The 11863-nt window shown below is 33.0% G+C and overlaps 1 protein-coding gene across 8 annotated transcripts in view; it reads left to right on the top strand.

Moving 5' to 3' along the window:
- The first annotated feature begins 2277 nt into the window (after positions 1 to 2277).
- POSTN (periostin) overlaps positions 2278 to 11863 on the top strand; it is a 35771-nt gene continuing 26185 nt past the window's right edge. For 3 of the 8 annotated variants that reach the window (XM_063650767.1, XM_054446868.2, XM_054446867.2), the window contains exons 1-4: positions 2452 to 2630; positions 3962 to 4060; positions 9092 to 9156; positions 10723 to 10880. In XM_063650767.1, the coding sequence (XP_063506837.1) occupies positions 2512 to 2630; positions 3962 to 4060; positions 9092 to 9156; positions 10723 to 10880 (441 nt within the window). In that variant the 5' untranslated portion in view covers positions 2452 to 2511. Of the gene's footprint in view, positions 2631 to 3961; positions 4061 to 9091; positions 9157 to 10722; positions 10881 to 11863 lie in introns of all 8 variants that reach the window. The other 5 variants (XM_054446870.2, XM_054446865.2, XM_054446869.2 and 2 more) reach the window with 4 other exon arrangements.

Raw genomic sequence — 11863 nt, 5'->3', positions numbered from 1 at the left:
CCTGGCTCGCATTTTCAAGATCTTTCGTGATGTCATTACTAATCCTAACTTTAAATACTGAGAGCTGCTATTTGTTGATTTTCATGGGACTTACACAAGTTCCAGAAATGATGCTCAGGATGGAGAGACTTACGGTCTCTATTATTTGAAGTGTGAAAAGAAAGATTTAAGGTCTCTCTTTTAATTGTATGAGCATATATCATGCTTTCCGCAAAAAAAAAAAAAAAACATAAATTAATCTCACTTGTCAGAAGGGAGAAGTAATCTTTTGAAATATGACTGCATTTCCATCTTCACTACTCATTTCATGTAATTATTTGTCAATTTAGACAACTGCAAGAGCCATGATGAATGGAAGCCATTAATACTAGTGCATAAAACTGGTTTCAAGGAACGACTAAGTTAAAATTGTTCTTGAAAATAATCAATAAATTTTTAATTCGTTCCAGGCAATGTTAAGAAAGCAGGCAACATGGCAGGAAATTTTGATTCTTCCTTCGCTCCTTGTATTCACAATCAGGTCTATCAGTTATCATTCTGGACTGTATTTAAAAATATATATTTTTTTACCCTTGATACTTATTACACAAGTCTATATCTCTTTCTCTGAATACCTCATCCTTCACCTCCAGTAAAACCCTACTGGATTTGAGCAGATATCAGCTTCATTACAGAAAGGTCTGTAAGTAGTTACATCAGTCTAAAGATGAAAAGTGTGGCATTAGTAGCAGTGTAATCTATATTATAATGTCTAACTGGTCTAGAGTTGAAGACTTATATATATCCATTTAACCAGGAATGTCCTAAGAGCTAATTTAATAATATTAATAGTTTATCCATCCTAATCAATAAGCAGTTACTGACCACCTGCCATTTGCACAACATAAGAGTAATAGAAAGCTATAATATAAAGCAAAAGATGACTTCATAAAGATAAAGTCAGAATGATTCCATTCAGAGAAATGTAAATGATAGACTAATACTCTTCTTTCCACAAAGGACCAGGGTCAGGATATAATTTAACTTTTATGCTATCTCCTCTCCAGCTCTTTTTTTGAATTGCCCCTTCATTTTCTATACCTTAATCCCAAGATTTTCATATTGAAATGGCCTCTCAATCATATTTCAGCATTTCTTGTTTCACTGTGTGCTTTCCTAACAAACTAAGCAGCAAGTTGTAGAATATTTTAATACCCCATAGCGAGTTTAAGCATAACCCAGGATACTCAGAATCCTCTCTGGTTCAATCCAGTTCCCCTAAAGGCCCTTCCAATAGAACAACAAGGAGAATTCCGACAAAATTTCTCTATCTCACCAGTGGGACAAGAACATGGATATGACATTACAGAGGGAGAACCTTGTAGCAAAATGGATTGGAATTACACTTTAGGATGGTGTGCAGCTTGTTTATTCAAGGAAGCTGATTGTGGTTACCATTTCAGCTCATTGTTTCCCTCTGACATTCAGATTTCCTTTATCCAAAGTTTTCTGAACATTTGACATATGCGTGGAGTAGTAAGAATGCACATTCCTTTGGCTAGGGATTGCACAGTGTAACATTGAAAGGCTTTAGTTACTCTTGATAAAATCAGAAGAATCATTTTGGCAATGTCCCTGTTTCCTAATATGTATTTAATTATTCTAGTTATCTTTAGATTCATAACACGTGTTTCCAATATTGGCTCTTTTCACCAGTGGTTATCAGTAGATGTGCTGCATAGATGTGTTCAACATCACCTAAAGTGTGTCATGAAAAACAATAAAGCACAAATGTTTTTTCTTTCTGCTTCATTTCAAACCTTAGAGAAATTTGTCAGAGTAGATTTATGTTAACTCTATATGTTCCTTGATATTTGAAAAAGAAAGGAAATGAGAGGTAGCTCTCCTCTTTGTATGATAGCAAGGAAAATGTGGACTCTCCTACATGATTCTTCAGCAAGTTAGAATTCTTATTTCATATCTTACACAAGTTTTAAATCTATCCAGAGTTTGTTTTTAATCAACAGCCTTTACCCCCTTGTGACTGTCAGACTTGCATCTACCTTTGTTTTCTGGTAAAAACAATAATAATAATAATCTTTCAGTTCTGATGTGAACTGCAATAAGATCTAACAATAATCTTGAGCACACAGACATTATACATTCTACTCTGAAAAGGACTGCAGAACATCTCTTAAAACTCAACAAAAGAATTTTTCTTAAAAACCCTCTAAGATACAAAGGAATAAAACTGAGACATAAACATGCAGTGAGTCAATTGTTCATATGATTAAAAATAAGTACCTTCTTTATAATGAAAAGGAAAAGTAGTTCAATGTGTTCCTGAAATATAACTAACCAAAACAAATCTTAGCTGGCAATTTGAAGTTGCTGATGTTTCTTGGAAAGAGTTCAGATTCTCAGGTTGATGCAGTGTTCCCTCCCACAACTCTGACATGTATATAAATTCTGAGCTCTGCAAAGCCCACTGCCAGTTCTCTTCGGGGACTAACTGCAACGGAGAGACTCAAGATGATTCCCTTCTTACCCATGTTGTCTCTACTATTGCTGCTTGTTGTTAACCCTGTAAATGCCAACAATCATTATGACAAGATCTTGGCTCATAGTCGTATCAGGGGTCGGGAACAAGGGTAAGTGAGTGGTTTGGTTTTATAAACCATCTTTCTTTTTCCTCAGCTTGTTAGATGTTCAAGTATGCATAAAGTTTCTCATATATGCCTCAGGGTTTTTTTTCCTAATTATTATAAAGTAATAGGAAAAAAAGGAAAATGTGAGTATTCTGTGATTTATCTATGCACTTTTAAGCTTTAGGACTTAATTACTCTCTAAATAACTTGAATATAATTGGTTTTTTATGAAATGTTATGTAATTCTAATCTAATTAACACAGTTTAGCTGGGCATTCTTTTATAATTCCTTTCTTTATGTTTTTATTTTCTTCCAAAAATCTGAAATTGAGTTTTCAAAATTAAAAAAATCTATTGTTAGGAACTATCATACGTATGTAAACAGCATTGAAATATCTCACATGATGTTAGAGAAAATTTTATTTAAATTACATATGAAGGTTAAATACTGGGTAATCTAACTAGTTCTCTGAATTCTTTGAAGTGTTTAAGTTACTTTTAAACTCTGAATTCTGTAAAATTTGCAAGGTAATTTATATTTTATAGAACTAATGCAACTACAACTAAGAATTTTTACAATTACACATAATTTTGTAACTTATCCAACCATTTATAATTTTTTAAGCGGATCTTGGCACTTCTTCCTATGCCTCACAGGGATTTTCATAATGTTCACAAGCTTCTTCGACTTAACAGTGAAATAAGACCTCTGTCCCTTTAAGAGGGAAAGGGGAACCTTAAAATTGTGACAGAGGATGTTCTAATCTGTTACTTCCATTCAAAAAGATAAATTCTCCTTTGTGCAAACATATTGTTTCAAAGTTAATTTTAGCACTCATTTACTTACCTAGAAAATTACTTACCTAGAAAATTACAGAGTATAGTGTCTGTGTACATAATAAATCTTGTCTCTTTTGCTCTCTGACCTCTCATTGTTCCAGAGAGCCCTGAAGTTATGGCCATCCTCCAAATGAGCACATGCTTGGTTTAAAAAGGGTCAGTAGATTATCTACTATTAAAAGTAATAAGGCACATAGAAATAAAATTACATTCATACTGTTTGAATAATCCTATTTGGTTAACTTTTTGAAAAGCTTGTATTTTACTCTCAGAAATGTATAATTTTTCTCTCTCTCCCCCCGACCTCCTGTAGACTTTCCGTTTTTCAACAATTCAGTAGGATTGTGCCAATAATTAGATTTGTGCAAGGCTAGAATCATGTCTTTGAATATCAAATCCACATCTCAACATTTTCTTCTATCATCCGCTCTTTAGATATGAAAAACTAGTCATTATTAGGACATTAACTTTTTTCCTTTCCCTCTATCTTCCAGCCCAAATGTCTGTGCCCTTCAACAGATTTTGGGCACCAAAAAGAAATACTTCAGCACTTGTAAGAACTGGTATAAAAAGTCCATCTGTGGACAGAAAACGTAAGTCTCTTTTTTTTTCATAATATGTCAGTTCCAAAAACAACATCATGATGTATATGCCTTCCCCTGGGTGTACACACCATTCTTCTTGAAAATACTGACCAAAACTGTGGGAGTTATTTAAAGAAAAGAAAGGAATACATACGTGAATAAAGAAGTTCTCCCTCCATCTCCAATATTACTATTAGAACTCAGATTTCTTCCTGAATCCATGTGATGTGGAGGCCAGAAGGAAGCAGATCACGTGGCTCAGGATTGGATATAGAATCCGTGTGAGTAAATGATGTTGTTTCTACTCCTGGTTTGGCCCTCTTTTATCTTAGGCAAGTCACTTAACCTCTGTGACTTAGTTTCCTCATTTTATAAAAAAGTGGGCCAGAAGAACAAACTGATTTAAAATATCAGAGTTTCTGAGGCAAAAAGTTAATGTTTGCCTCTAGTCATTTGGAAATTGTCTAAAGTATTCCAGTTTACCTGAGAGTTTTCATCAAAGTTTAAAGTTAAAAAATACTTGAGTTTTATCTCTTTATTTAATCCAGTGATTCTCAGTTCAAGATGCTCCATCCCCAGAGGTCCACAAGGTGATAATGGAAGCTCATCATTATAGTTAATATCTCAATAGCCCAAAGGATGATTATGTTTTAACATGTTTCACTGATTAGCTTAAAATTTGAAAGCATTATTTATTATTTAATAGACATGCCTTCTGGTTTATTTTACCAATAAATATTGGTGGAAAAAAGTGATAAACACTCTGGACTTATTAAGGTCAAGAACCACTCCTGTGATCCAAAATCTTTATTTTACAATGAGGGAGACCAGTCATAAATAGGGCAAGTAATGCAATCACAAAGGTTTAGGTGTCATCCCCAGTCAAGAAAACAGTGCCAGTGGCTCCTTCCTGCTTCCTATTAATTTGAAGTCCACCCTCAGTGAAGGATCCCTTGAGAATCAAAAGACCCCAGGAAGAACCTGCTTAATACATCAGCATTAAAATTCAGTTACCCTAAGTTCAGGTGGAAGAATTGATTAGAAACTTATTTCTAGGTTAATAATATTGGTATAAATACTAAACATGGGCCAGGAGTGGTGGCTCACACCTGTAATCCCAGCACTTTGGGGGGGCCGAGGCAGGTGGATCACTTGAGGCCAGGAGTTCGAGACCAGCCTGGCCAACATGGTGAACCCCATCTCTAGTAAAAAAAAAATACAAAAATTAGCCGGATGTGGTGGCAGGCACCTATTTGGGAGGCTGAGGCAGGAGAATCACTTGAACCTAGGTGGTGGAGGTTGCAGTGAGCCGAGATGGCACCACTGCACTCCTGAGTGGGCAACAGAGTGAGACTGTGTCTCAAAAAAAAAAAAAAAATACTAAACATGGAATCACTTAACCTCTTGTAGACTTACCTGTAAAACATGGATTTAATAGGTATATTATAGAGTTTCTGAGAAGATAAAATAAATTGATAAATGTGAAATTACTAAGTAAATATAATGCATAATATCAATTGTTCTTAAAATTAAACTCTTTTAAACAAATGCATATTTGTAGACAGGAAAGGAAGTTGTGACCAGACGCCTATTTGAAGTGCACAAGATTGTCTTTATTTCTAAGTAAGAACCATGTATACAAGGCATTTAAGCTTAGCTGGGTTGCATCTCCACCTGGTAACCAAGTCTAGGGCACCAGAGGACTTTGTTGACCATCCCCTGCTCATTGGCTTAATAGAGTTTCAACTTGATATCTTTTGACCTGAACATTATTCCTATTATTGTGCAGACTTCTGCTAGACTTGTGAGTCATTCACACAATTATAATGTAATCAGTTGTTACAATGATCTCTGCCATGCTGCAAGCTAGGCCCCAGTAGGGACTCTAAGGCTCTGAGTTTTCCTCTTTGTTATTTATATTCTCGGATACCATGAAGCATATTTGAAATGCACACTAACTAGATAAGAAAGGACCTTCACCCTGAAATGTTAGGGAGAATGCTTATTACATCCTTTCTAGAAGATAGAGAAGAATGCCATCAATTTACTTTAACCATCTAAATATATGAGAGATGTCAAGGCTTGTACAGAGGCTATGCCAAAATTCTTTCTTGCTTTCCATTAAAAAAAAAAAAAATCACTACTTTGAAGCCTGGCTTTTTTTTGTTTTTTAACCAGAAATGTAACAGTGTCTCCTTTGTTCAATTGTATTAGCTTATTTTTCTAAAGTGGCTTCATTTTCAAAAATAGTTACATCTGGGCACTGAAATAAATGTAAACGCTAATTTCAAATAACCAAAGAAATCAATACTATTGACAGGAAGACTGACTGGTCTGCCATCTGCTTGCTTCTGCTGAAATTTCCAGAGATATCTTCAGGTCTTTATCATCAGATGACAGAACTGTTTGCCTTTCAGCTGAACAGTTGCTCTGGGGATTTCAGAAAAGTAAACTGAGCAGGCCTAATGAAAAATGTGAAGCTTCCTAGGGTCAAGATATTGTCCAAAATATATATTGGTCTAGTAATATAGTATTCTGGAAACTTCCCTAGAGAATATCCGTGATATTTTTAGCTGGCATCTCATGAAATGTTAGATACTATTCTGAAAACAAAAATAAATTTCTCATGTTTAGAACTATGTGTAGCAATGATATTTTTTTACTCTTGTTTTGCCCTACTGACCATATGGGAACATTGAGTTTTGGGTAGCATAAATGTTCTTCTGAAAAAAACTGTTTTTTTTTTTCTTTTCAAAATACCTGCTCAGACATAACCACATTGCTCAATTATCCACTGATATTACAATGAACTGTTGGAATTTTATCTCATCTACTGCATTAATTCTCTACATTACGACTGACCCTTGTTATATTAGCATTTGCTAATAATAATTTTTTGTGAAATTTCCTTTTCTATTCACTGTTTTACTTCAAGTAAGTATTATCAATCTATGGACTAATCACATTTGTATCTCATTTTTTAAATTGTTTACAACATATGCTAAAGCTAATATATAAGCAATTCTTAATCAATCTTTTGACATCCAATAATTAGATTTATTCACAAGAGCTCATGTAAATAAAATTATTTGGAGGCTCTATTATGATTTGCATAAGACTCCTATATACCTTGTATATGTTTCCAATACCAACTATTCTTCAAACTATATTAAAATTAGAGAATAACTTGAAGTGTGTATTTCCCATTTAATTTTGTCTGTATTTTTAGCTATCTATTATTCTTAAGCCAATATTTCATGCCAGGAATTTTTTATTATTAAAAAATTTTTTTTTATTAAATAGAGAATGAGGATCCAAGGTTATAAACAGGACTACAAATCCTAGATAATTACTTAGTGTAGCAGGGTTCAATTTGAAAACATTTATTTACTTTTATTCGACTCTATAAAATCATCTCTTACATTATTAAAATTTTTGCTTCTTGATAGTTTGCTTTTATCATTTTTATCATACTAAAAAAAGATTTTATTCTTATACTTGGCAATCTCTTTCATGTTTAAATTATTTTATTTACTCATACTTCTTGAATACAATTATGACTAGATAAAAAGCAGAAAAGAAATAGCATCTGAATTAGCTGATTCATCTTTAATTAGTGAATTACCAAATAATTAATCTATAATTGTCATAATCTGTTTGACATGATATGTATCAATTAAAAATTACAAAACGATGTGCATTTATTTTTTACTTGTAATAATCCCCCTGTTTCTAATTGTTTGTTTGATACATGTACCTTTATATTTCTATTGAAAGGAAACATAAGTAACTATGTAAAATTTGAGTTAAAATAGCCTATCTAGGTTAGATGATGAAGTCCAGAAAATATTCTATGAAATGTGAAAAAATAAAAATTAAGATTATATTATAATATTAATAATATAATTATATATTAATATAATCAGTTTTTATTTTCTAAGCAATTATATATATAATTTTAAATTACTATTTTCCCTCAAAATATAGTAAATTAGATAAACTTATTTTTTGTATATCATGATATCTTGAATTTTCTGGTCTGTTACCTTAATTATTGCCTATAGAACTTAACACATTTTGTTAACTTTAAACAGGATGCCATTTTCTTGAATACTAAACTCTAATATTAAAATAAACTTACTTGGATTATTTTTATCAAATTTTACAAAAATAAAAAGATTTTAAAGTTTATATATAATATAATACAATTAATAATTCTACCAACAATTCAAACCAAATATAGCATTATTTATCTAGCAATGAGATAGCATGTTATGGACTCCTATGGGTCAATGTATTTTCTTATGTTTCCAATTATATTAAAGCACATTTCTAGACATTTTTAGTTTACAAAATGATTTCAAAAGCATTATTTCATTTGAGATTCACAATTACTCTGTGAGTAGATATTATAGCTACTATAGTCATGTTAAATACTTGGGGAAACAGGGACTCCTGTTGATTAGACTTGCTCAATGTTCACATGTCAACCAAGTAGTAGAACTGGGACCCAAATTTCATTCTTCTGGATCAACATTATGGAACTTTTCTATAGTAACGTGAGACTGTAGTGAGAAATCAAACTCATGTAAATATAGAAAAAATTGGCCTGGCACAGTGGCTCACGCCTGTAATCCCAACACTTTGGGAGGCCCAGGCGAGCGGATCACAAGGTTGGGAAATTGAGACCATCCTGGCTAGCACGGTGAAACCCCATCTCTACTAAAAATACAAAAAATTAGCCGGGTGTGGTGGTGGGCGCCTGTAGTCCCAGCTACTCGGGAGGCCGAGGCAGGAGAATGGCGTGAACCAGGGAAGCGGAGCTTGCAGTGAACCCAGATAGCGCCACTGCACTCCAGCCTGGGCGACAGAGCGAGACTCCGTCTCAAAAGAAAAAAGAAAAAATCAGGGGGAAAAAAAACCCCTGATTTTTAGAATCTCAACAAATCAAGTCAATAAGTGAACTATTTTGTCAAATTTATGTCAAAATGTATCCTATTTAGTTTCTCATTTTAATATTAATTTTCTTCCTATGTACAGGACTGTGTTATATGAATGTTGCCCTGGTTATATGAGAATGGAAGGAATGAAAGGCTGCCCAGCAGGTAAAATCTCAATTTCTTGAATTAAATAAGGAATTACATGCAAAGAAAGAGTTGAGGTGGCTTATGGAGAAGCCAATTGTGTATGTGTGTATTCAGCACCATCCTAAATCCAAGATATATCCCTCCTATTTTTGTGTTAATCATGAATTTATCAATGATAAAATATAAGAGCACGTTTCTCATGCACTGGATGCTGGACAATACAACAGAAACTTAGTCATAAATTTAAATTAGTTCAGCTTCCCTTCAGGAACAAAACTCTTACAAAATCCTGTTCTTTGAACTTGTCTAGGAACATGGAACTTAACTACTTGGCAAAACTTCATCTTCTCTAGTTGAACAGCTCTAATTTTATAATATTCTTTATATTGAAATTTGGTTTCCTCTACCTCTGCCAACTAGAGAAAAAAAATAGCTCATCTATTTCCTCTTTGAAATGGCAGCCATTCAGATATTTCATGCCAATCACCACGCCTTTCCTCCAGCTACCTTCTCTTCTTGAATAAAGTCTTCTGTTCTCTGGCTAACCATCCCCAATTCTTTTAATATGTCATAGACTTTGAAGCCCTCCCCATTATAACACCAACCCACAGAAAGTCTCTAGTCCAGTAATCGTGTTTCTGAATATAAACCTAGACTGATATTTAAAGTCCATCCATGTGGGTCTGAGCATTTAAGACAATACCAAGATAAGTACCTGATTTGGGGACACCTTGCACTTTGGATAATGTCATTGGTAACCATGTCACATCATTAGCTTATACTGAATTTGGAATCAATTAAAATTGATTACAGTTTTTTTTACATACACTATTAATTCAGGTCTCTAGGATTTGTTTTTCTCAATTCAGGCATAGGAATTACATGGAAACTTGTTAAATTTAACCTTGTTCATTTTGACTCAATTTCTCCATCTTTTTAGGGTCTTTTAAAATCCTGGTTTTATACTTAGTAGTTGTGTCACCAAATCTAAGGATATTCACAAATTTAATAACCATCGATTCTATGCTATTAATCAAATTATACTAATTTTCAAATAAATAGGGTCAGAAAAAATAAGTTGACTGCACATTACTAGATAAATCCCTTCAGGCTGACATTCACGCATGCATCTTTCTTCTGACGTTTGGGAGAAATAATCTGGAAGGATTAAATATTTTAAATTATTTGCTCCCAGAAATTATAATGAAAACAAGCAGGCCTACGTATTTTTAGGGACCCAAATCTATAAAAATGATATATTTAAATAACAGATAATATTGAATTATACTTGAATTATTATTGACATAGCAGGATTGAGATCTAAATAGGTTAAATGTTAAACCAGGATGAGAGTTTAAATTTTTTTTCCTCAGCACAAAGGATATGTAAAATAATGTTTTTCAGTAGCATTTTATTATTTAGCACTCAAAAGATAACTTTTATATAAAAATGATTATTCATATAATTGTATTGCTAAAATTATTAGCTAAATGTTTTGGGAAACATAGCATAAAGTTTAAATGATTATGAATAATATCCTGAGAATATTATCCCCAGTACTGATTCATTTCTTGATTATTTCAGTTTTGCCCATTGACCATGTTTATGGCACTCTGGGCATCGTGGGAGCCACCACAACGCAGCGCTATTCTGACGCCTCAAAACTGAGGGAGGAGATCGAGGGAAAGGGATCCTTCACTTACTTTGCACCAAGTAATGAGGCTTGGGACAACTTGGATTCTGTAATTCATTATTTTTATCAATACATTTATTTTTTGCTGTTATTGTTATTTCATTTTAACTGATTTATTAACTTGGATATTAGTAGAAATTTTATATCTTTCTATTGTACATATATATGAGAATACCTAAAGGGATGAGTTATTGAGGGAATTAAAATATCTTAATACGTCCGCAAATAGAATAAATCTCCAGGAGACTTATACGTTAATTTTTTTAAGAAGGGGAATCAAGAATCAGCTAAAAGGGCACTTACTATTCTATTTTACTCCTTTCCTCTTTCCTGTTTGTTTGTGAGGATATGTATGTAGTTTCAGATAACATGTCTAACAGAAAGGTAAGTTAAGAAGCCTACTGAAATTTAAAATTATCATTATACAGCAATATTTTATTACGTATGTTTAATTATATGTGTATATATGGATGTTCAGGTTGTCAAATTTGTATACATGTGTGTGGATAGTTAAATGAAATGTGAAAATACATTTGATTTTCAGACTTTTTTGCACAGTCTAATTTACAATGCCTTAAATTATTACTCAATTTCCGAATCTATAAAACTGATATAAAAATACATTCCTACTTTCTACTAGATATGGAGATGAATTGATAATTATTACTAGAGTCAAATATACATAATAAAATGTAGTTATATATCTGTAGGCATTATCTTGCTACATTAGCTGTGTGGTTAATTGCTTGTTTATAGAACTCGCTCTTCTGGTTGTCATTCACCGCATCTCTAACCAGCTCTCCAGTTCGTTTTGCTGACTCCTCTTCTTCCTTGCCTTGAAGAATGGAACTTATAAGAATTTCTTCCAGCAACTTGACTCTGCTCTTTAAATGCACTTATCGTGGTTTCAACTATCTCTTTAGTGCATACAAATATTAAACCTACGCTTGTTGTTTGAACTTGTTTCTTCTTGAAACCTCAGTAGAATATTTCTATTGTTTATCTTAGTATTTATCCTTGGATATACCATCT

This window comes from Pongo pygmaeus, chromosome 14 (assembly GCF_028885625.2).
Source record: "Pongo pygmaeus isolate AG05252 chromosome 14, NHGRI_mPonPyg2-v2.0_pri, whole genome shotgun sequence".
NCBI lineage: Eukaryota > Metazoa > Chordata > Mammalia > Primates > Hominidae > Pongo > Pongo pygmaeus.
This window is presented reverse-complemented; position numbering and strand designations above follow the sequence as displayed.